This window comes from Quercus suber, unplaced genomic scaffold, assembly GCF_002906115.3.
Source record: "Quercus suber isolate HL8 unplaced genomic scaffold, Cork oak 2.0 scaffold_29, whole genome shotgun sequence".
NCBI lineage: Eukaryota > Viridiplantae > Streptophyta > Magnoliopsida > Fagales > Fagaceae > Quercus > Quercus suber.
In genome coordinates, this window is record NW_027069494.1 from 2,036,169 (window position 1) to 2,060,729 (window position 24,561).

At 33.6% G+C, this 24,561-nt stretch overlaps 4 protein-coding genes and 1 long non-coding RNA gene across 5 annotated transcripts; 2 read left to right on the plus strand and 3 right to left on the minus strand.

Moving 5' to 3' along the window:
* The first annotated feature begins 3,722 nt into the window (after nt 1-3,722).
* Nucleotides 3,723-4,640, plus strand: LOC136066271 (DNA mismatch repair protein PMS1-like). The gene is made up of 3 exons (XM_065770316.1): nt 3,723-3,843; nt 4,038-4,219; nt 4,503-4,640. Exons 1-3 carry the CDS (start codon nt 3,723-3,725, stop codon nt 4,626-4,628), a joined length of 429 nt encoding a protein of 142 aa, XP_065626388.1. The 3' UTR covers nt 4,629-4,640.
* A 2,039-nt stretch (nt 4,641-6,679) lies between these two features.
* On the plus strand, nt 6,680-9,356 carry LOC111996438 (probable U6 snRNA-associated Sm-like protein LSm4). The gene is made up of 8 exons (XM_065770287.1): nt 6,680-6,859; nt 7,084-7,121; nt 7,413-7,454; nt 7,585-7,683; nt 7,809-7,886; nt 8,471-8,510; nt 8,753-8,920; nt 9,068-9,356. Exons 2-8 carry the CDS (start codon nt 7,119-7,121, stop codon nt 9,088-9,090), a joined length of 453 nt encoding a protein of 150 aa, XP_065626359.1. The 5' UTR covers nt 6,680-6,859; nt 7,084-7,118; the 3' UTR covers nt 9,091-9,356.
* Nucleotides 9,357-10,760: 1,404 nt separating this feature from the next.
* LOC111996391 (WD repeat-containing protein GTS1) lies at nt 10,761-15,080 on the minus strand. Its single transcript, XM_024028355.2, has 8 exons — nt 14,854-15,080; nt 14,377-14,584; nt 14,122-14,217; nt 13,752-13,826; nt 13,193-13,303; nt 12,732-12,823; nt 12,371-12,455; nt 10,761-11,254 (listed from the first exon to the last, which is right to left on the minus strand). The coding sequence occupies exons 1-8, from the start codon at nt 15,027-15,029 to the stop codon at nt 10,886-10,888; spliced, it is 1,212 nt and encodes a 403-aa protein (XP_023884123.1). The 5' UTR covers nt 15,030-15,080; the 3' UTR covers nt 10,761-10,885.
* A 2,632-nt stretch (nt 15,081-17,712) lies between these two features.
* Nucleotides 17,713-20,645, minus strand: LOC111996472 (uncharacterized protein OsI_027940). The gene is made up of 6 exons (XM_024028465.2): nt 20,511-20,645; nt 19,354-19,540; nt 18,824-18,977; nt 18,645-18,685; nt 18,412-18,562; nt 17,713-18,045 (listed from the first exon to the last, which is right to left on the minus strand). Exons 1-6 carry the CDS (start codon nt 20,513-20,515, stop codon nt 17,924-17,926), a joined length of 660 nt encoding a protein of 219 aa, XP_023884233.1. The 5' UTR covers nt 20,516-20,645; the 3' UTR covers nt 17,713-17,923.
* A 2,314-nt stretch (nt 20,646-22,959) lies between these two features.
* LOC111996260 (uncharacterized) lies at nt 22,960-24,128 on the minus strand. The gene is made up of 2 exons (XR_010627729.1): nt 23,642-24,128; nt 22,960-23,530 (listed from the first exon to the last, which is right to left on the minus strand). It is a non-coding gene; the product is annotated as an uncharacterized LOC111996260 (long non-coding RNA).
* Nucleotides 24,129-24,561: the final 433 nt, after the last annotated feature.

Genomic DNA, 24,561 nt, shown 5'->3' on the forward strand with positions numbered 1-24,561 from the left:
TTCAATCTACTGTAAAACAAATACTTAGAGTTTGGAACATTATCTTTTTCAGTCTATCGTAAAACAAACACTAAATACTTAGAACACTTACCTGGTGCGCCGGCCAGCACCCTAATCCTTCCCACAGACGGCGCCAATTGTAGGGACCCAATTTGAATTGAGTGTTGGGTTTCAGCCCAATAAGCCCAAACAATAAATTTATAGAGAGTGGGCTGACAGGCTTAGGTGCTGGCCGTCGATCACCACGCTCAAACTTTTTTTTATAAAAAAGGCTAAGTGTTTCCTTCCAAATAGGGGAATGCTCCTCGGCCTATGGCCGAGGAGGCCTTCAAGTTTTTTTCCCCCCCTTCTCTTGGCTTTACTAGCTCTTCTTTTATAGTTTTCATCTTCCTCTCTCCTACTTCCATCTGTTGATCGTCTATTTGCTTTTCTTCTGGTTGTCCGTCCCATCAGAGGCCTTATCGGCACTAAAGTGGCTCACTCTAACCAACGTTATCCTGCCAAGGGGTTACCTCCCCATTAATGCGGTCAGGGAGGTTAGTTGAGTGCATTCAATGCGATAGTGACAGCTTACTTTGGGGTTAACCTCTCCCCAAAATCACCTTTGTTAGGCCGAGGATAAGGTATCCTCGGCGTGGATCCAGGAGAATAAGCTTCCCCCCATTCTCTTCAGGAATAGCTTGTGATCCTCGGCATAGGCCTTGGGCCTGCTATATGATGGGCCGAAGCTATCAAGCCCACGGACCCCACATGTATAATTAAAAAAAAATTATGTCCAAAACTAAAACGAAAATAAATTTGTGATCAAGAAAATTCATCTTTAATAAAATTAGGTATTGACCTATTTTCTTTGCACACAAACAAACTTTGCCCAATGTACTAATTCCGTAACTTGACTGCAATAATGTGATTCTTAAAAAAAAAAAAAAAATAATAATAATATGACCTCAATTTTCATGTTATTTCTTTTTCTTTATTAAAAAAAAAAAGTATAAACACGCCAGAAATAAAATAAAAAAACAGTGAGAGAGAAAACTTATAAAGATTGATATTTTTGTCATTAAAAAAAAAAAGATTGATATTTAATTTTAATTGACTTTACAGTATTAAATAAAAATTAAAGAAAAAGATTTATAGTTCAATTCAATCGGACAACCTAAAAAAACAGGGTACCACGTCAGTATTTAAAAACAACCTCGTAATTATTTATCCAAAAAAAAAAAAAAAACTCCTAGTCCTAGTAGTCGTAGTCGTAGTTTTGTTTTGTAGTTTGACAGAGAGAGAGAGAGATAGAGAGAGAGGCAGCAAAACAGAAAGCCGGTGGATCACTATATATTATTATTATTATTATTATAATTATCACACGCATTCACCTTCACATTCGCAATCAAAATTCATTGATATACGATTTTCTTGTTTCAAGTCGAAATCGAAGCCTCTTCTTAATCTTAAACAACAGGTAATCTCCGTTTCTCTTAACCTATATTGTTTTATTTACGATTTCCTTCTTCTCTACCAACTCTCTCTCTCTCTCTCTCTCTCTCTCTCTCTCTCTCTGTGCACGTTAAAGATTTTATTATTTTAAATTTGAATCCTATTTCTTTAGCATAGTTTGCTCGATCTAATAAATTTGTTCAATTACTTTTGGTGTTTTTTTTCCCCCCTTGGAGGGTTTTCATTAGATTTTGACTAAGACTTTGTTGCAGGTTTTTTGTGTTGTCTGAGTTTCTGTGCCCCAAAATATGGTACGTTATTTTCTGAACCTCAAAAATTTTACTTCCTGTTTGGTTGCCGAGAAAACGAACGAAAACCCCCAATAGTAGAAAAGATTTGATTTGATTTTTTTTTTTTTTTTAATTCTGAACTGAAATAAGCTAAATACTTGTACTGATTTCGACTAATTAATGCAACATATTAGAATTAATGCTTAGCAACTAGACTGATAATTGGACTAACTTTAATCCTAGTTGTGTTTTTCCTCTATTTTTTTAATTTTAATTTTTGCTAATCACTTTTTTTTTTTTTATTAAAACTTTACAAAATGTTCTACTTTACCTCATTCCGTCTATGTCCGTTAGTTTATATCCTAAGTGGCCTAACGGAATGTTGACGTGGCATTTGACTTAGACCAAACCATTTTGTTTGAAAAAATTATGGACACATGGCATGCATTTATTGGCACACATGGAAAACAATAATACCCACTCATCTCACTTTTAGTTCTTCGTTGCTAAACATCACCATTGCTCACTTTCTCTTTTTACCCAATAGCTGTTCTATGATTCTTACTCTCTCTCTCTCTCTCTCTCATTGTAAAGACTAAAGTCTGTTCACTAACCCCAGAAATCTCTTTTATAGAAATCGAAGAAAAAGTCAAAAATAAGGAAAAAAAATCAAAACAAGTGAATGGGTATTTGGGGTATATCTGTAGAGATTGAAGGCACAAAAGCACACACCTTGAAATCTGTTAGAGAAAGAGAGAGAGAGAGAGAGAGAGAGAGAGAGAGAGAGAGAGAGAGAGAGAGAGAGAGTAGGGGTTGGGTTGGTGATGGAGTTTTTTTTGTGTTGTGAGTGAATAAATTCCTCAACCAAATCACACATGCCATTTTAAATTACATTGTTTACTTTGAAGATTTTCATTATTAAACTTCAGAATTGAAAATCCCCAATCTGAACTAGACTCTCTCTCTCCTCTCAGTTGGTTATTTTGTTGAAATCTAGCAAATCTGAAAGATTTCCGGCAAGAAAATTGTTGAAATATGGCCAGATTCTCCGCCTTCACTGTTATTCAGATTTTAAGTTTTTGTGAACTTGAAAATTCTTAACATTCTGTTTGGTTGCCTAGAAAAGTAAAAGGAAAATGAAAGGAAATAAAGTAAACTCAAACTTAAATGTTTCACAGCGAAGTGCTTTGGATTTCAAACTGTGGAAGAACTCAACTGAACCTGAAATAACTTACTATACATTATTTTCTTTCATTTTCTCATCTGCCAAACGAGAACTAAAAAACACTCATCTTCCTGGCAAACCCAATTGGCATCAATACGTAGCTGTTTTTCACATGTGCCAATAAATGCATGCCACCTGTCCATAATTTTTACAACAAAATGGTTTGATCCAAGTCAAATACCATGTTAGCATTCCATTAGGCAACACATAAATGGAAGGATGTAAAGTAGAACGTTTTGCAAAGTTTAGGGATGAAAATGATATTTTACCCTAATTTAGACGCATTAGTTTTTTAATTTGTAGGCCTTTTTTCGTTTGTTTGTTTGTTGTTGTTGTTCTGTTATTTATTTATTTATTTATTATTATTTTTTTTAATGTTGATCTCAACCTCTTTGCATTCTCACATTTACTTTCTTTTAGAAAAATATCCTTCTTTAAGCACGTAGTCATACCCAAATTTAGTCATACCCAAATTTAGACTTTCCCAGATGAGCAAAGCCTACATAAGCACACATGCTGAACACTTTCACCCTATTCATTGTAACAAAAAAAGTTATGACCCTAAATTAGTGCATGATATTATAATTGTTAATGAATCACAAATCAGTGTTCAAGTTTACAATGATGATACATAGAGATTCTGCTGGTGGAATCACTAGAATTTGTTAATTTTTAATCTTTTTTCCTGGAGTCTTGCATTGTCCTCATCCATTTACATATTTGGGTGTGTGTGTGTATAATTTCTTAATACTCTTTTATTTTCTGATGGTAATATGATTTCCAATTTCAGGAAAAATGGCTTCACTCTGGAAGAGGATCCACATGCTCCACCTGGGCAGCATTTTCTATTGAAAGCTGTCCCATTCAGTAAAAACATTACTTTTGGAGTCGAAGGTAGTTGTTGCTTTCAGATTTTTTTTTCCCCTGATATTCTACTGTATGGACTGTATTTTGAATGTAATGACCATATAGGAATATGTTGCTATGCCTTGTGCAGCATTATCACAAATATGTCTTTGTTAAAAGTTCTTGCATATTGATGAAACGGAGTGCAAAAGACATTTACCATTTACAGTTTCTTTGAGCAGATGTCAAGGACCTGATTTCTACTCTAGCTGATAGTGAAGGGGAATGCTCAATGATTGGGAGTTACAAAATGGATACTTTTGACTCTGTTTGCCCAAGCAGAGTTCGAGCAATGCTGGCATCACGTGCATGCAGATCATCTATTATGATTGGAGATGCGCTTGACAGAAATGAGATGCAGAAGGTAATAACCCAAGATTACTTTAATTGCCCTTGACCCTTTCCATGTCCATGCGTGAAGCATGACCCTTTTACTGCTGAATTTCTTACACAACGAGAATCTAAGCACTTCGTTGCTTTGAAACTTCATAATTTCCTGAGCTTATGAGTCCTATTTTGCAGTTAGTTTTTGTAATGGTTCTGACATCATTCTCTGCACTTTCAATTATATTGGATAAAGAATATATCATTATACATATTAGAGAGAAGCATGAGTGTTACATTACTGATTTACTTGATGGCTTCAGATACTCAAGCATTTGGCAGACCTGAAATCTCCTTGGAATTGCCCGCATGGTAGGCCAACCATGCGTCATTTGACTGACCTGACATCCATTCACAAAAGATCAGAAGGAAAAAATGTGGACTGTTAACAGATCTTTTCATGACTAAACTGATTTACTTGATGGCTTCAGATACTCAAGCATTTGGCAGACCTGAAATCTCCTTGGAATTGCCCGCATGGTAGGCCAACCATGCGTCATTTGACTGACCTGACATCCATTCACAAAAGATCAGAAGGAAAAAATGTGGACTGTTAACAGATCTTTTCATGACTATAAACGGGCCTGTGGTTTATCTAACTTATTTTGTATGACCTTAAAAATCCATGTAAAAAGTCGCCATTCACCTATGTGACTATGTACAGGTACTTAATGTGTGTGTGTGTGTGTGTGTGTGTGTGTGTGTGTGTGTGTGTGTATATATTGGGGAAGGCTTCTGGTTCTGGGTCCTCTCTCTGTCTCTCAAACTACATGGACTTTTGGCCCTTGATCTTGGCATTTGATTTTATGCTGTGTTTAAGGGATAGTCCCTTCCATCATCGAAATGGTGCAGCAGTTACTCGAACAGCTTAATAGCTGTAAAACTTGATAAAAACTTTCTAGTGGGTTTAAGGGCTTGGATATGTACTGATTTAATTTTAATGGATGGAATAGAAAGAGAACTGCAAATGGTTGAGTAGGTTCGGACAGGCTCGGTTTCTGCATAAGGGTTTACATACTTGATCTCATGTGTGTAAGAATATATTGCTCCAGCTTAAATTTTAACCATTTCAAACTGAGTAAGTTAAATGCATTTCCTCTTAATGGTTTCAATTCTTACTAAATACAGTTGTTCTTTTGTTGTATAAAGGATGTGAGAATATGATGTTTTTAAATTTTTATGGTTACGTCACTGTTGAGAGCTTTGTAGGCAATGGCTCAACTAATACTTTTTAGTATTTCTTTCTTCGTTCACTGTAATTATCAAATAATAATAATAATAATAATAATAATAATAAGAAGAAGAGGAGGAAGGGTTTTACTAATGTATATTTTTAGGGTATATATTAATTAATTATTTTTAAAAATTTTTTATGAAAAAATAAAAAAATAATTATTTTTTTTACAACTTTTTCAATTTTTTATAAAAAAAGTTTCATAAAATTGATGATTTATGTGTACTTTAAAGGCACATATTAACTGGACCTTAATGATAATAATAATAATAATAACATTATTATGCAATTCATATTTACAATTTTTTTTGGGTAAAAACAATTATCAAGTTTTACACAGTCAAACACATCATGCACATTCTAGAAAAATGAATGCCATAAATGGTATCATGACAAAAGTCTCGTGGTTTAACAGTGTTGTTCAGTTCTTGTCGCGGGAAGAAAATAATAGTAAATAAATAAATTCACATCACGACACTAAAGGGAAACAAGAGCATTGACATCTACTGGTTACTAATCTCTATGTCCATTAGCTACTGAAATAATTTTCACATCAATTACCCAATTAGTGTTAGTTATTACATGAGCCATTATTTTCACTAGTCTAAGACTATATTAAAGATGTCTTTACATTTAAAAAAAAAAAAGTATTTATTGTGATAAATGATGTAGATTTGTTAATTATGTATCATTAAAAAAAATTTATGTCCAAAACTAAAACGAAAATAAATTTGTGATCAAGAAAATTCATCTTTAATAAAATTAGGTATTGACCTATGTTCTTTGCACACAAACAAACTTTGCCCAATATACTAATTCCGTAACTCGACTGCAATAATGTGATTCTTAAAAAAAATAATAATAATATGACCTCAATTTTCATGTTATTTCTTTTTCTTTATTAAAAAAAAAAAGTATAAACACGCCAGAAATAAAATAAAAAAACAGTGAGAGAGAAAACTTATAAAGATTGATATTTTTGTCATTAAAAAAAAAAAGATTGATATTTAATTTTAATTGACTTCACAGTATTAAATAAAAATTAAAGAAAAAGATTTATAGTTCAATTTAATCGGACAACCTAAAAAAACAGGGTACCACGTCAGTATTTAAAAACAACCTCGTAATTATTTATCAAAAAAAAAAAAAACTCCTAGTCCTAGTAGTCCTAGTCGTAGTTTTGTTTTGTAGTTTGACAGAGAGAGAGAGATAGAGAGGGAGGCAGCAAAACAGAAAGCCGGTGGATCACTATATATATTATTATTATTATTATTATTATTATTATCACACGCATTCACCTTCACATTCGCAATCAAAATTCATTGATATACGATTTTCTTGTTTCAAGTCGAAATCGAAGCCTCTTCTTAATCTTAAACAACAGGTAATCTCCGTTTCTCTTAACCTATATTGTTTTATTTACGATTTCCTTCTTCTCTACCAACTCTCTCTCTCTCTCTCTGCACGTTAAAGATTTTATTATTTTAAATTTGAATCCTATTTCTTTAGCATAGTTTGCTCGATCTAATAAATTTGTTCAATTACTTTTGGTGTTTTTTTTTCCCCCTTGGAGGGTTTTCATTAGATTTTGACTAAGACTTTGTTGCAGGTTTTTTGTGTTGTCTGAGTTTCTGTGCCCCAAAATATGGTACGTTACTTTCTGAACCTCAAAAATTTTACTTCCTGTTTGGTTGCCAAGAAAACGAACGAAAACCCCCAATAGTAGAAAAGATTTGATTTGATTTTTTTTTTTTTAATTCTGAACTGAAATAAGCTAAATACTTGTACTGATTTCGACTAATTAATGCAACATATTAGAATTAATGCTTAGCAACTAGACTGATAATTGGACTAACTTTAATCCTAGTTGTATTTTTCCTCTATTTTTTTAATTTTAATTTTTGCTAATCACTTTTTTTTTTCCTTTTTTGGGTTACAGCTTCCACTTTCTCTACTTAAGAGTGCCCAAGGGCACCCAATGGTAAGAGTTTCATCTCTATATTGAAAATATTGTTTGTTGTGAATGGACATGGATTTATACTTTATAATGATTTTAGATATTGTGTTATGGTTAGTGATTCGTAACTTGAAGTTATTGTGCGTTGTAACAGTTGGTCGAACTGAAAAATGGTGAGACCTACAACGGGCATTTGGTCAATTGTGATACTTGGATGAACATTCATCTCCGGGAAGTCATCTGCACCTCTAAAGTAATAAATTTTTCCTTTCTTTTGACCCTTTATTTTGTTTAATTCACTTCACTTTTGTTCTTTGAAGTGTGTTTTTTCTTACTTATTAATATTTTGATTGAATGTGATTGGGAATCATGATGTAGGATGGAGATAGGTTTTGGCGAATGCCTGAATGCTACATCCGTGGGAATACAATCAAGTATCTTAGAGTTCCTGATGAGGTATGGGTAGAAGTGTTCTTAATAATCTGCTCATGTTAAAGTGATGTACTCATCTATGTATTTTTTGTGTCGTGCTCTTCTCATATATTCATGCATCTCTAGTCCATCAAGAGACTTAATTTGATCTGTTGTCTATGATATTTGTGTTGTTAGTTATTCATGTTGTCTGGTAGCATTAATTAAGGAATAGAGTTTTGCATTGTGCTTTTTGGAAGGTGCTATCATTGCTTTGTAGTGTTCTAAAGCCCCCCCTCCCCCCATATTTTTCTTTAAAGCTAATTGCATTTGATAAGTTCTTCTACTTACTGAAAATAAAGATGCATGCCTTTCTAATTTGGCTTCATAGTCACTTTTATTGTTGCATTGGTACTTTTGTCTTTAAAAAACCTTTTCTGATTAGATCAAGATCTGCATGTAACACATTGTTCTGAAATTGAACTGATGTAACAGTCAGTTGGATGACATTTTTTAAAATCCGAATGCCATAGTTTCTATCATCATTTGCTTTTGTTCTTTTTTTATTATTTATTTTCATGTTTTAGTGGCATATTTCATTAATCTATATTGGTTCCTTTGTATTTCAGGTGATCGATAAGGTTCAGGAAGAAACCAAGAGCCGTTCAGGTATACTTAACTCTTTCATCAAAGAAGACTAGGTTATTTATTTTGAAACTCACTTCTAAGGATGAGGAGATTAGTTTTAGGTCAATATTTTTTTTTCAAAGAATTCAGCCAAAAAAAAAAAAAAAAGTTTTGAAAGAAGCACCTGAATTTCTAAAAATGTGGGTAAAATAAAGCTTTGTTATTTCAGAAAAGTGAAAATTGCTTTTAATATAGGTTCTTATTTGGTCAATTGCGTTTTGCAGATAGGAAGCCACCTGGTGTTGGTCGTGGACGAGGACGAGGTAGGGAGGATGGTCCTGGTGGACGCCAACCGAAAGGAATTGGGCGTGGCTTGGATGATGGAGGTGCTAAGGGTATGGGTGGAGGCCGAGGTAGAGGTGGATCTGGAGGAAAGGCTGGCGGAAGCAGAGGTAAACTTTTCTAAGAAAAATATATGAACTTGTTGGAAGCATGTGCTATCAATTTTTTTTTTGGTTTGTTCATGGTATATGTTCAGCTTAATGCTGGTGAATTTATACACCATTAGAAGTCATTAATGTTTTTCCTTTTGGTGACAGGTGCAGGGCGCGGTCGTGGCTGATTCATTTTATGGTGTGAAACATTCATCTAATGGCGGCTTTGCTACTTTTAAAGGCATCGGTGTCCAAACTTTATATTTGTGTTGTTTGAGTGGTTAACCACTGTTTCCCTGTTAGGTTTATTCAGTTGGAATAGTTAATGTTGAGTAGCTATTGCATAGTGTCGCAGAACGTAATGAGAAGCTTGTACTGTATGTTTTTTCTTTTTCTTTTATTGAAAATCTCAGTGATTCAAGTTATAATATTAAATACAGGTGAGATTGTTATATTCCCTTGGACCTATCTGGGTGGTTGTAATTCATGAGTTTTCCTTGTTGTTAGGGTTAAATTCAATCAGAGCATGATTAATTTTGATTACCTACTCAAGGCAGGAATATGGAAATTGATGATATTGGTTTGCAGGTTCTGGAATCTGGATATTATATATGTATTCTGTCTTCTCTATATGTCTCAGAGACAGAACGGATTATCCAGCGTGATGTGAATGGAGAATCAAAAGTATACTTTTGCCTGCTAAACAAGAGGGGATAAATTTCAGTTTTTGCTGATAGAAGTATATTGTAAAAACTAAATCAACAACGTTTAGGATTGGCCCTTAGCTTATGCTTCATTCTCCAGTCAAAACAACAACGTATTCTTTTTCTTTTTCTTTTTTGAGATGATTTTTCTGTTTATAAATAATTAACGATTGCCGGTTGTTGTTTTGAGGTCGGTGAAGACGTAGAGGTTGCGGTGGAAAGTGTTTAAATGATAGTGGGTACGAGAATCATATATTTCCCATGGAGGAATTTTGCCATATATCTCACAATCATTCACAATAAAATGATGATTTAGGTGAGTGTGTTGTTCAGCGTCGTTGACCTTGTTCATTAAAATCTTCATCAATTCATCATCGGTAGGATCATATCGAAACCCCACCATCTCCATTGTTTCAAGAAATCAAATAATTTTCTTTCCCTTTTCTATAAACACGTAGGAAATTTCAAACTTTTTGATGAATGTTTGATGAATGTAAGAAATCTCGAACTCAGAATTAAGTAAGAAACATGTAGGAAGTTTCAAACTTTTTGATGAACGTAAGAAGTCTCAAGTTAAAAAACTTCGAATATCTATGCATATATATATATATATAGTGACGCTAATAAGGGTGGTCGATTAAAGTTAAAAGGGCGGTTATATATAATTATATATATTATGTATAAAATTATTTCTAATACCCTAAATATACCGTAGGTGTAGAAGGTATATAATTATTACTAATACCTAAAAAAAGCCCAAAATCGAGAGAACAGTCCAAAAGAAATGGTTCATGCTTCAAAAATACTTCAGCCCATACAATACCCCAAAAAAAAAATCTATGGGCCGTATAATCTTTCCATATTTCAAGCCCAATACAACAAGCATAGATAATTAACGAGCATAGACAGAAGAACAAGATTACAAATGTTTTTAACTCCAAGTACCAAAATGAAAATGAAATCCGACTTCAAAGGTGTAATTTGTATGTGTCTAGAAATTATGTTATATACGTTGAGGCCCTTGGGTACTTAATAGGATTTATATAAACATAGCCGATTAATAGTTTAATACAAAGTTACAAACTCCATATGTTTCCCAATGCTCTGTACACCCACATACTGGAAAAACAAAAAAAAAAGAAACAACAAAAACAAAAACCGAAAAAATAGAGATTATATTAATGGTACAGTAAGTTCACAGCAAGCAGAACTGAAAACCCAAAATAAATAAATAAATGATAAAGAAAAAGATACAAAAGGCCAATAAAAAAATGGCTTGCTAGTAGGGATTATGCCTATTTTTCTTGCGAGTACTGGGTGACTTCATTATCAATGCGCTTGAAATCCATGATCTATTTATCTGAGGAGATTCATCAGACAACCAGCAGCATAAGCGGCCATCTTCAGCACCTGTCCATCCAAAAATGCCTTGGTTTTGGGCTAGCCCACCCTGCTGCATACTTGCCATAGGCAACACACTCCTCACAATACCTGTATGCCCACCCGCAAGAACTGCTTCTGGAGATCCTATGACTCCCACTTCATTATAACTTACTGGAAAGTAGCCTATAGTGCCAGAGTTACTGCCGCCAATCACCCATAGTCGTTCATCTTCTTTTGAGTAGTGACAATCAACAAAATAATCTACCTGCCAAAAGAGAAGGGTTACTAATTATGTGGCTCAGTGCCAGCACAATCTAGAAGGGAATTGATTTGCATTCTTTAAACTTTAGTGCAGTACATTAGGTTCGCCAATTAAATTCAAACACCTGGTTACATTCAATTGTCCTTAGAAATGATAACAATATTTGTACTTTATTGGCGTCAATGCAACCAGATGTTTGAATTTAATTGGAGGACCTAATGTACCGCACCTAAAGTGCCCAGAACTATAAATTCCCATTAAGAAATGTTAAAAATTCATAGCTTTCTGCCTAAATGGATATTATGTCATTCTCAAATGTTCAGGGTGACAAAATTGTTGCATAGTCGTATCTAAATAGAGTCCTATGGCAATAATTCCTGCCAATTAGGAAAAATGACCCCAAGTGATAGGCCAAAAAAAGCACTAAAATAAGTTTCCAATTGACTTAAAGTTAAGCACCACATTTTCAGTGATCATGCTGTCTAATGAACCATTAGCTTGGCCACAAGAAAAGGCATGGTTGATATACAAAAGTTGTGAGTGGGTTAGTAATGATGCAAAACCATGGTTTATTACATATTTGACAACTCATCAGAGTGGTGTTTCTGGCCATCTTACTTGTATCTTTATTTATTACAAGGAACATAGCTAAATCGGGCATTGCTTATGCTTCCCAAGGTAAAGCTGTTGCTACAACTCAACTATGCTTGTACTGATACTTGATTTTGCCTATTTTTATTCTTTTTCTTTTTTTAAGAAATGTTAAAGTAACACATACACCCAGTGATTTGAACCCACAACATCATTCTCCACCCATTATTGTGGGAGGTGAAAGTGCAATTTAAGTTAGAGCCTATTGGCAAGAAGTTCTACAATATTCCGGCCTGCCTCAAGGAGTTCTTGACAACCATGGGATAAACTCCAGGCTTAATCTTAAGAGGGTTTTTTAGCTATTATATTAAGTGCCTATGGTGGGGATGCATCTCATTTACTTTTTTATAATAATAATAAAACGATAATAAGCAATCAAAAAATTTAACCATGTATGTAAAAATAAAACATAGGGCTTCTACTAATTGACAAAAATGGGTAGATTCTATATAAAAATGAAAAACTTACATGATCTAATGTCCAACTATCAGAAGCTAATGAACGGGCATCTTGGAAGCTTGCTTCACTTTTTGCATCTCTCCAGTCCCAAATACTGAAAGAAATCCAAATAAGCTATTAGCATTTAACATATATTGTGGCAGCCAATCAGAGTAAAATATGAGTGTCAAGTAGAAATCCAAATATCTAACACGGGACATATTAGAAAGGTGGAACAAGAAATCTGGTTTTTAGCATAGATTGTAATTTCAGGTATTACATATATTTAAACTATATTTTCATCTCATGATTCCCACATGAAGATGGAGTAAAGATTAAGAATATTTTAACAATAATGTCCTTAACAGCAGTTCATGGGAAAAGACAATACCTTAAGGTCTCAATATGGGTCAAACACCAGAGCTTTTGATACCTCTCTCCAAGAAACCCCACTTTACTAATTGAAGTTCCCACATTGATTACCTACATAATTGTAACCATAAACCTGATCATATTTATAAAGGATCATCTATCCAATATCTCCAAGAAAATAGAAACCTGTAACAAACCATTCATTTGTCAAGCTTAAGCTCAAGCACTTGAGGTCATATTATGACATTAAGTGCATTGATACTAGGTTTTCGTGAGACACCTAACAGTTGACAAGAATTATCCTTTTTATTCGTTGTTTCACGGGGGGAAAAATTATACGCGCGCGCACACACACACACACACACCTTAGAAACTGAAAAGCAATTATTTTGACAAATTCTCTGATCAACCCTACTTTCCATAATAGACGTAACTGGCCATTTCATCTATAAAAAAATACTGATACTGGCATGCACTTACTGATTCAAGATTATCGTCATCATTTATATCTCCATCAGTATCAAATATACATATCAACCCATCTACAGATGCAGAAAGAAGTTTGCTTTGTTGGCCAGGGACAAAGTGAACCTATCAAAAATCACAAAGTTATCAAAAACTCAGAAAATACACAAGTTCCAAAAGCTAGCTAAAATCAAGTAACAATATCCCATCACATAAACAAACCAGATGCACTAGTGTTGATGAATCTTTACAAGAAAGTCTGTGAAAAAAACTAGTACTACTACAGCTCAGCTAAGAAGTATCAAAATATAAATATAATGCAAGCTTGACTGATATAGAGTAACATAGTCTTCCATATAAATGCATAACAAAAGCATTTAGGATTTCAATATATGACCCCACCCCAATCAACCGATAACCCTGACCATATGTAACGTTTTTGCATTCTAACCAAATTTCAAGTACTTGATAAGGACAACTTAAAAACTAAGTTGTGTCACTATTTACCTAAATTAGTGAACATGACTCAACCTGAATGTATTGACATTTCACAGGCATAGGCATCAGAACAAACCTGCGTAACATCTTCCACATGAGAGTCCTCCAAACAAGCAACTTGCTTCTTGTTCCTCCAATCCCAGAAGAGTATCTGAGAAAATTGATTATCACACAAGAAAAGATAATCATAAATGCATGAACTAGCAAATAGTTATCCTACTTATTTGACTGTCTAATAGACTAATACTGGAATGAAAAAGAAATATTGAACACATTTTATTCTTGAAACACCACCGAACATGTACAACCTATATATGTGAAAGTGCAGAAATAAATCACCCTTCAAATACTATAATGAACATCAAGCTAGCAAATAACAATCTAAACCGAAAAACTAACATTTCACAACACTCGATATGATTTATTTCCTAACATAGACATTGAACCTGAGATTTACATCCTGCGGCAAGAAGATTATCAGTTGATCCTCCAAATGAGAAGCTGAAGACCTCTTGGGAATCACCAGCACTTATACACGAAACCTGCAGTGTTAATAATCAAATAAAATAAACAAAAATCAGAAACCAACATACTTTAAAGAATTAAACAAGAAGACCACTAAAAATATTTTACACCACAACATGATGTAAAAAAAAAACTTATGAATGTGTATGCAAACAGATAGAGGCTAAAGGAGCTACCTGCTGGAATGTCCTGGTATCCCAAGCTCTAATGGTTCCATCAGAAGAGCAAGAGTGCAACACATGTGGAGTTGATGCACCCGGGAAAGAGATATGATTTATGGTATCAGAGTGACCCCTACACTCTCCATAGTACTGACCAGTCACTGGTGAGTAAAGCTTCACTGCATTTGTTGATAATGACACCGCCATTGCCGTCCAATCCTCCCTGCCATCCAAAACCCACATAACAAATTAACCCCTCAAAATAAAAAATAAAAAAAATAAAAAAAACAAATACACAAAACCCATTTAACAACTACTTGTTTGACCCAAACTAATAAGCATAGCAAAAACCCACTAACCAAGTTAAAAACTTTGACAAAATATCTCACATATTGAGATGTTGTATTAGACCCAGAATCAAATTTTGCTCCTTTTTCCTAAATTTGATCAGAAAACAAAGAAAAATTAGGTTCAAAAGGAAAAGTAGCGTACCTGGGGACAATTTGGAAAACGTAGTCATCGCCGAAGTTGGTTTGGATTGAGTTTTTAAGACCGAACCGCTTGTAAGAATTTGGGTTGGAACTGGAATTGGAATTGGAATTGGGATTGGGATTGGGATTGGGATTGTTTTGAGGTTGTTCTTCAACATCCATGTCCGTAGCCTCCATCTCTATCGTTGTTGCTGTAGACGATTCAAGAAAGACAACCTTGTTATCAGGGTTTTAGGGTTATGATCCTCTCAGGTGAAGATCACTGTAGTGACTTTTGTCAACAAATCAGCTCTTGCCATGTCATATGCTGTCTCTAAACGACACCCATTTATGGACCCCAACATGATGTATACAGTATTAAAATTGTTCAAACAGAATCATCAATTTCAATATAATTTTTCTTCTAAAAAAAGTTTTCAATCTAATTTTTTTAAAAAATTAAAACCTCAACTTTAATTTTTCCATACCTTATTATTATATATATTTTTTAAATTACATTTTACCATCCTAAACTATCTTATTTTACACTTTGCACCATAAACTTTTCACGTGCATCTTTGTTATACTTTATACCATGATGTTAAGTTTGCTGTTAACTTAAATGGAAAAATATGACAACACGTGAAAAGACCTAATTGGCTCTCTTCTCAATGTTTTAAAAACAAAAGATAAATTACACTTTATCATCTTAACTTATACTCCTTATTACATTTTGCATTCTAAATTTTGAATTTTTATTTAAGTTAACAACAAACTTAACAGCATAGTGCAAAATGTAATAGGAGCCGAGTCATAGTTTAGGTGCAAAACGTGTATTTAAAAAGTTTTTGAGTGTAAAGTGTAAAATAAGAAATAATTTAGGATGGTAAAGTGTAATTTATTTTTTTTAATTTTCTTTTTCAGGCTGAATAGCATCATGCATTCGAGAATTATTGATATAGTAATACATTTATGTTTGGAAGGAGAAATTAATATATGCATTAAAATCTAAAATGATGGGATGGCTGTTATTTAGAATCTTGTCAAATTAATTTTACTAGTTGGATCTTAAGGACCTAAGGTACAAAAATTCTAACAACATTATCCAAAATATATTGGTGAAAACCAATCTTTATGACGTGATCATCTACCACCAAACCCTATTTTGACATATTAACACAATCATACATTCAATACCTCACATTGTGAAATTAGAAAAAAAAAAAAACACATAAATTATATTAAAATAAAATTGATGAAATTAAAATGATCGAAAAATTAGTAATCATGAATATATTTACTCAATTTGTTTACAAAGAATTTCTACTCAATTTATATTTCATTGTTTTTTTTTTTTTAATAATTAGTTTTGAATTTTAACAAAAACACATATTGAGTTTAGTGTTCTGTGCACTGGATTCAATACGATACAATCACATGTCCAATACTTACCATGTGTCTGCACTATATCAAGTTTAATGTATGAAATACACAGGATCAAAGTATTACCCAACAATTAATTGGGTGACCATTGCTTATTGGTCTACTTGTCTTTACACTTTTGACCTTACCATTGCCTTTGATTCATTAGATTGATCAATACTCACCTTGGTATTGATATTCTAACACTCAGAGTAGTTGACCATGCTAATCAAAGTTCATCTGAGTTCACTTAAAAAGGTGAACACCTACCTCTCGGTTGCTTTGCTTTTTCTAGTTTCATCTTTCATGGTTACAGAGAGTTACACCATAAAACACCGATTCCAAGTTGAGCATCCTATGATGATTGCTCATCTTCACTGAAGATCAATGCAATCAACGAAGAGTGAGTTGGGTAATTTACCGCAAATGAGGACTTTATTTGAACCCGTTGCTGTGTTGAAGTTTGCTTGAGTTCAATTCAGAAGATTGATGCCAATGGCTTGTAGGCCGATTGACACTACCCCTTGTACCAGAGTTTTATCCCCAATAATTACCAAAAAAATTTAAGATGACTGATAAGCCATAAAAGTTCTTGAGATTTGGTCGGCTGAGCACATAGACAGGTGAGGTTTGGGCGAGGGGAACGAAAATATGTATTTGACAAAAACTTGTACGTTATGGTGACCTAAACTCAGTCTCTAAATTCTATATCCAAGCACACTTCCATTGCACACTCACATGTCCACTTACTAATCTCATGGGACATGGTAAAATCACAGCTAGAAAAATCATATTCATATTTTGGGTGTAAAAAATTTTTTGCGCCTCATGGCAAGAGAACATCCAATTTAAAATTATTCATGTGAAATATTTGGTCATTGCATGGATTAATTATTACATAGAAATAAGTCTTTAAAATGATTGTAATAATTATTTCATAATACATGTAATAAATTTTAAAATTAATATATTTTCAAAAATATAAATTTTTCTTAGATATCTTTTACAAGCTTTCCAATAAGTAACAATCAAACTTATGAATTATAATAATTATTTAATTACAACATATTATATTCCTAATAATAATGATTATTATTTCTCATAAATATCCATTCATTGTACCGAATGTACACTTAATTAGAGAACTCCAATGTCAGGAGAAATTATACAGTCTTCTGGTGGACCACGTTACTTGTCTACTATTTTATTAAAAGACTTCCACTAGTTTAAAATTGCCAAGTCAATAATCAATTTATGTTTTTTTTTTAAAAAAAAAAGAATTCTAACTCAATAATTTTAAACAAATAAGAATCTTTTAATGAAATGATAAGACCATCATGAGGACCTTATAATTTCTTCAATGTTAGGCCTGCACTGTCTAACCATGAAGTACACTATGAATTTAGCCATGATGCCACTAAGGATTATCATTTATGAAGCATGGTAGTAAACATCCTAGTTCAAGTAAAAAAAATAGTATTTTGCCCGTCTATAAGATAGAAATCAATGCTTAGCCAACACCAAATATTGTGCAAATTCGAACATCATCACCATCACCATCAACTCTGTTAGAATAAATGACACGCATTGATACAGTAATTAAGACCGAAAATTTCACCCCACGAATTTAAATCAAAGCCATAGTTAAGAATTTTTAAACCATCATCAGACTATGTGCTTGAAGCAGCTTCTTTTTTCTCTTCTGGAGCATCACCCTCACTCTTAGCAGCATCATGTCCTGCTTTTGCACCTTCTTCTAATTTGTCATAGTCTGGCTTGGAAACTTCTTGGTCTAACATAACAGAAAAGCATATTTCGTTGTTAGTAAACAGGAGACAAAATACTACTACACCATAGAGTAATAACAAATTTTTCTTTAACACAAACAAGGCAAAGCCTTTTGAAACAACTAGAAATCTTCAAACAAATAGATTTCTTTCCTTCTTCCTACGTTAATTATTTTCTGCGCTCTCTCTCTCTTTCGTAGTGATCTAAGCATACAACAGCAAAATTAACAATATTTACCAATTTCAAAATCTTTAAGACAAAAGTGATCCCTCGTATTTTATAGCATAACAAGTACAAATGAACAAACCATATACAATTTTTTGCACTACACCATGTATAAACTAGAAGCACTTCTGGCTTTGTTTGTTACCTTCATCATCACTGTCAGCAAAGTCATCACCCATAGCATCATCACCCATGCCCATGCCTCCCATGCCCATACCTCCCATGTCCATGCCTCCCATGCCACCCATGCCACCCATGCCTCCCATGCCACCCATGCCTCCCATGTCACCAAATTTCTGCAAAATACAGCAATGATTTAGTCAACAAGCCCATAACCAAAACTTAAGGTTCAAATCTCATAAGCTAATATTCCCCTACCGAGAAGTCCATTCCTCCCAAATCCAAGTCAGCACCAGGACCTAATCAAAATGAAAAGTAAATTAATTCCCAACTAAGAGCATATCAGCATTTGTCAATTTAAACAAAATCAATTTAAATAAACAAAACAAAATTACACACACACACAAAAATAAAAATAAAAATTTAAAAAACAGTACCGGTCTCTTCATCTTCATCCACCCATTTGTCCCAATCTACTTTGATATTATGTGGGGCCTTGCCATCTCCACGCAATAGTTTCTTCCACCATCCATTCTCTGCCTTCTCCAAGATGCAGAATATGGTCCTTACTCCTATATTAATTTTGCTTTCCTAAATCAAGGACGAAACAGATAACAAACACATCAAAACAAAATTTAATTAAAAGAAAAGTGATAAAATATGACTTTCCTAAACAACTAGTATATTAAAAATCCATACTTTAGCATCAATAGGTCTAACAAAGTACAAATTGACCCTAGTAAGTGTCCTACAGACCATTAGCATAACCACTCTTAACTTTTCTACATGGAAATGTTGTTAAATGACCATAAACATAATGGAACTCATATTCAATTGCTGACTTGGACACTAAGGAAACAAGCAACTTATCATAATTCCCAGCCAAAATGGTAGCATAGGCTAAACAGCTGTTAATTCCTGGAGATAAAATAAAAGCTATGAATAATTTGGAAGACTAGCTTCTTACCTCTACATTAACCTTATCAAAAAGATCCAACTTCAGCTCATAAAGGTGGTCTTCTGCTCCCGCACTGGCAGAGAAGGTAAAAACACCCTCTGGCTCCAGATTAACCTTAGCATTTTTGGCATCTGGCAATTGCACTGTAATAAAAACCTTGTCTGCCCTCTGGGCCCACTTCACCTCAGGATGACGACTACAATAGGAAATGCATTCGTTTATAAACAGGACATAACAATAACAAATGTAGAAACATGGAAATCTCATTCACCAATGTACATAGCAAACGTCATTTACAAGCATTCAAAGATTTACACTTGCTACAATGAAAACACCAACTTTGCCCGTCCTCGGCTATCAACCTAACTAACAGAAGGACTAATATGATTTTAGCAATGCAAAAATCAATTATAGTCATAACAGACCCAGCACACTACTTAAAGCAGTGTTAGTTCCACCGCGTAATTTAACATTTTACAGTAACAAGCATCACAGGCCAACATCTATATCATGAAACCATTATTTCCTCTGGTTCCGTGTCTATGAGGTACCAGCCTAACCATTGGTTTGTAATCCGATGTATGTTCAACACACACAGACAGACTCAAACAACAACTAAGCCTTAGTCCCAAACCCTTTGGATCGGCTATGGATCCTCAACAGACTAATCAGGGTCCGTTGGTTGCATGCTCTTAAACCTTAACACGCTTAGCCACTCATCCTAAACCCTTTGTCTTAATTTTGTTTTATGGCATACAATCACTAGCTACATCAACTTCTCAGCCAAAAAATATTTCTTCAACAAATTATTTACTAATTCCCAGATAACAAATGTAAATATAAATACCATTCCAATCAACCACATTTCACACAATGATGCCGTTTTTCCTCTACAAATTTGTTCAAAATGAACAAAAAAGACTAAAACCCAAAAACGAAAGAAGATTCCAACTTTACCCCGCCCAAAAAGACATATTCTCAAAACAAAAACAAATAACATTCAAAACCCTATATTTTTTTTTTCTCAGAAACCAAACAAAGTTTTAGAAACGAACACTATAAATTACAGATCAAAGAACAGGTAAAGTAAACGAAAGCGGCAATAGCATATAATAAGCAAATCAAAGTGTGAAAAAACCAAGGAAAACAGGGCAGAGCGGTATTACCTCATGTTTGTTAAGGAAGAGGAGATGAGCGAAAGAGAGAGATAGTATAAAACCCTAGAATTGAAGCAAAACCAAAGTGTGTGACTTTGTTATATTCTTTGTTTCTAGGACTTTCTCTTTTCTTTTATAGGGAGAAGATATTTCAAGTGATAGAGAGAGAGAAAAAGCCTCGTCATTTCTAGCACTTTCTTTATAAAAGAAAAAGATTTGTATTCTTACCGTTCGATTGCTCGGGCCCTTAAGCCACAAGCTTTGCCATTGGGTAATCACTTTATCAAAAATTAGTGTGATTAGATCTAACGGTTTTACATACCCAAAAAAAAAAAAGATCTAACGGTTTTTAATTTGTGATGAGATGAGAATCATTGGCTCTTGTGTGCGAGAAGTGAGACTCAATAGGAATGATAGTCTTCATTTTTTTTTTCTTTTTTTTTTTTAATTCAATAATTGGGAAGGATAACTTTCAATCCTATATATTTTTATTTGAAATACTAGAAAGTGTCTTATCTTTCTAGAAGAAATTAAGTGTCAATTGGGTTACACATCTCTTGATATAAGTATTTTTCTCTCATGTGAAAGTATTTTATATATTAAGTAAAATATATACATTTTCTCTATTACACACATGTAAATTTCACGTATTATGAAGTCTACATTCTTTTAAAACAATGATGTATTATCGCATCATTTCCATTTCCTTGTGAAATAGGTCAATTCATCTTTTCATCTAAAAAAAAAATTCCCTAACCAGTTACCACATTATTTCTTATTTAATGGAATGAAGTTTTAAATAGCATAAAGTATCTTTTTTTTAGGAACTAAATAGAATAAAGTATCTAATGCAACAAATATGCACTATTTTCATATATACTCGACTAAGCATGTGTATGAGTTGGTTGGTTCATTTTGGGGTATATTTCAACCCAACTTAACCCCCCCACCCCTTCCCTTAAAGTAAGTAAATCTTCAATCCAATCCGACCTAACTCAACTTAGGAAAATTATGGGTACTCTTGGAGCATGGTAATGTGGTGTTCATTCATCTCATGTTTATGGTGGATTCTATTAATTAAATCTATAGTAAAATCCACCAAGAGTTTAAAATGATGAAGTATCACGTCATTGCATTCTGAATGCACTTAATAATTATTCTTTAACTTATAAGGATCAAGTTGGGACCATTTTGTTAGGACTAAATAACATAATTAGATATTAGAATGAGATAAGGGAAAGAAAAAAATGAATGGTTATATTGTAGGGTGTGGTGTGTGAGATAAAATAAAAATTAATAAACAGATATATATATGTATAAGTTATAACTATTAATAACCTGGATTGCTGGGTTTGAGCCCTGCCCACATTTTATGGGATAGCTCAATCTATTGTACATAAGTAGGCTAGGCCTTATAGAAAGCCCACCCTCCTGCTGATGATGACTACGTGGGCTTTAAGCCCATCTCAGCCTCACTCAAGGACAATTATCTCTTACGTGATATTTTTTTTAAGGACTTTTCAGCCAATAAAGGAAGCTTAAAAAAAAAGGAAGCTAAAATCAAACCCAAGTGGGCTAATTTAGCAGAAAAAAGCCCACTGGGTTAGATTTACTATTAGCCTGTGATACTTTTGTACTGGTTTTCAGGCCTGCAAGTTCGAAAACCCAAGCCCAGCCTAAGAAAAAGCTTGGACACGCACTCAAATGTTAATGCCAGAACTTTCAAGTAAACCAATATTCTAAACTTGGGTTTGGGCCTAAAATGGCCATTACAATGGCCTATGCTTTTCCTCATGATAATATGACTACAACTATAACAATGTCCTTGCTACCTGTGCTAGTTTTTGTGAGTATACAAGCCATGGAAATATTCTGAGAGTCAAAGATGATAGAGTAATCATTCACCCAGGTCTATGCCATGCTGTCCCGCTTACACGTCACATTGAAGATCAGGATTTACAGGTTCAATTCAATCAATAGTGGCAATGTTTCATATCCGTGCTTCAAACTATGACTACTTAAAACAAAGCCTCTATTATTTGATGAAAATGGATCATTCATTCATTTGCGTTGGACCTACAAATGACTTCCTTGTCTCTAATAATCGAGTGCATGAAATGATCAAACAAAAAAAACAAATAATGCGGTTGATGATATTGGCTGAAGTATCTGCAAGATTTTTTTTTTTTTTTTTAATGTACTTTCTCTAAGAGATAATGGAAGAATTTTCAACTCAGAAATGTGACTGTAATAGAATGAAAGGCAAAATGTTCACGTGGAATACTTTTCTTGTGGTACGTTTGGTTGGTGGAAAAGTCAGAAGAATAAAAATGGAGGAAAGAAAATTAGAGTTTTCAACTTATTTGGTTTGGTGGGTATGAGGAAGGATGGAAAAAGGAGCGAGTGAAGTTTCCACCTGAATCACTAAGAGCCATCCTCCAAATTGGAAGGAAAAGTATGTGAGAAAATGTTTATTACCGGAAATTTACTATTTTGTCCATTTTGGCTACAACATTTCCTCTACTCAAAAAAAGAAAAGAAAAGAAAAGAAAAAAAGTTACAACATTTCCATTGTCATTAATTATTGTACTAAGAGTATACCACAAAATTTATTCAAATTACATTTTTCTATTTTTCCAACTTTCTATCCTATCTACCAAATACACGCGGGAGATAACTAAAACATTTTTTTATCATTCTTCTTTTTTATGCTTCATACTTTATCTGTTATATCTCACTTTGCCATCCTTGATCAGTGTCAATTGTCCTTCTCAACGCGCTTGGTGTGATCAAGTTCTCAAGATAGTCTATAATGTGTGGGGGGCCAACACACTTTGAAAATACCCATTCTGAATAAACCCAGATTCAATGCACATACACAAATTGCATTACATAAAATACATAGCAAACCTCAAGCAGTTTCGTAGTAATCCATGCACAAAGAAAAAAAGGAAAAGCCCCATACCTTTGAGTGATTGGGTCCCTAAAATTATGAAATATTTTCCCAAATCTAATAGACTCGCACAGACCTGCTACATCACTCACCCAAAAAAAAAAGAAAAAAAGAAAAAGAAAAAGAGAGTGAGATAATGAACAAGAGGCAGTTGTGAAGGACAATCCGGTAAAAACCAATCACTTACCTTACAAGTGGTTCTCTCAATCAAGGTTTTCTCTGTGAGGAAGATGGAGGCAGTGGAGGCACAAGAAGATATAAAGGGTTCTCAGATACGTTAGGCACTAAATATTGAGTGAAAAAAAAAAGAAAAGAAAAAAGGAAGCGCGGGAAAAAGAATGGTCAATCATGTGGATCGAACCAGTGAGCTGGTTCATTAATAGGCCTTTTTTAAGCATGTTTTAGTGTGTTTTCTGAGGTGAGTGAAAACTAAAAAATAAAAACAACTTAAGACCAGTTTTCAGTTTCCTTCACAATATGGAAATTGAAAATAGTTTTTGATTTTTGCCTAAAATAAGTTACCAAACAAGTTTTTTGCCTTAGGAAACAGAAAATTGTTTTTGAAAACAGAAAACTGAGGGAAAAAAATGGTTACCAAACATACCCTAAGTCTTTTTTGTTTTTCTTTTTCAAATATTGTTATATGATACTTTTGCAAACATGTAACTTTTGTGTGTGCGCGTGTATGTGTGTGTATATAAAAATGATTTTTTTTTTTTTTTGAGAATACTAAGTAAAAAAAAAAAAAATTTTGTTAAGGAAGATAGAAACATACTCTACATATGGTCCATTATTATATAGAGTCTTCATACTACTAAACAAAGATAATGTGAGAGCACTTACTAAAAAAAGTGAATTATAGATTGCCATCATTTGAGGGTATTTTAAGCCAAAGATAGATCTAATTGAAGGGAGTAAAACTTAAAAGTAAGTATGAGAACACCGGTTCTAATTAGAGACTTGAGTGGCTAGCTAGAAAGGAAGTGAACGGTGTAAAATGTTTTGGGAAAAATGTGAATGATACTTCTAAAGAAAACTGAGCTAAAATTTAATGCCAATACAACTTCTGACTAATGTGTTGGGACTTGGGAGGGGGCAAAATTTAAA

Bases quoted from the DNA above. Each gene is read 5' to 3' on its own strand.
- LOC136066271 (XM_065770316.1), top strand. From the start codon at position 3,723: ATGATTTCCAATTTCAGGAAAAATGGCTTCACTCTGGAAGAGGATCCA. The intron at 3,844-4,037 runs GTAGTTGTTGCT...TTCTTTGAGCAG, and splicing joins CATTACTTTTGGAGTCGAAG to ATGTCAAGGACCTGATTTCT. The intron at 4,220-4,502 runs GTAATAACCCAA...TGATGGCTTCAG, and splicing joins ACAGAAATGAGATGCAGAAG to ATACTCAAGCATTTGGCAGA.
- LOC111996438 (XM_065770287.1), top strand. The intron at 7,887-8,470 runs GTATGGGTAGAA...TTTGTATTTCAG, and splicing joins ATCTTAGAGTTCCTGATGAG to GTGATCGATAAGGTTCAGGA. The intron at 8,511-8,752 runs GTATACTTAACT...TGCGTTTTGCAG, and splicing joins AGAAACCAAGAGCCGTTCAG to ATAGGAAGCCACCTGGTGTT.
- LOC111996391 (XM_024028355.2), bottom strand. From the start codon at position 15,029: ATGGAGGCTACGGACATGGATGTTGAAGAACAACCTCAAAACAATCCC. The intron at 14,218-14,376 runs GTAGCTCCTTTA...TTAACACTGCAG, and splicing joins ATACCAGGACATTCCAGCAG to GTTTCGTGTATAAGTGCTGG. The intron at 12,456-12,731 runs GTATTGTCTTTT...GATTTCTTTCAG, and splicing joins ACCCATATTGAGACCTTAAG to TATTTGGGACTGGAGAGATG.
- LOC111996472 (XM_024028465.2), bottom strand. The intron at 18,978-19,353 runs GTAAGAAGCTAG...TCCTTGATTTAG, and splicing joins TTGATAAGGTTAATGTAGAG to GAAAGCAAAATTAATATAGG. The intron at 18,686-18,823 runs GTACTGTTTTTT...CATTTTGATTAG, and splicing joins GGATGAAGATGAAGAGACCG to GTCCTGGTGCTGACTTGGAT.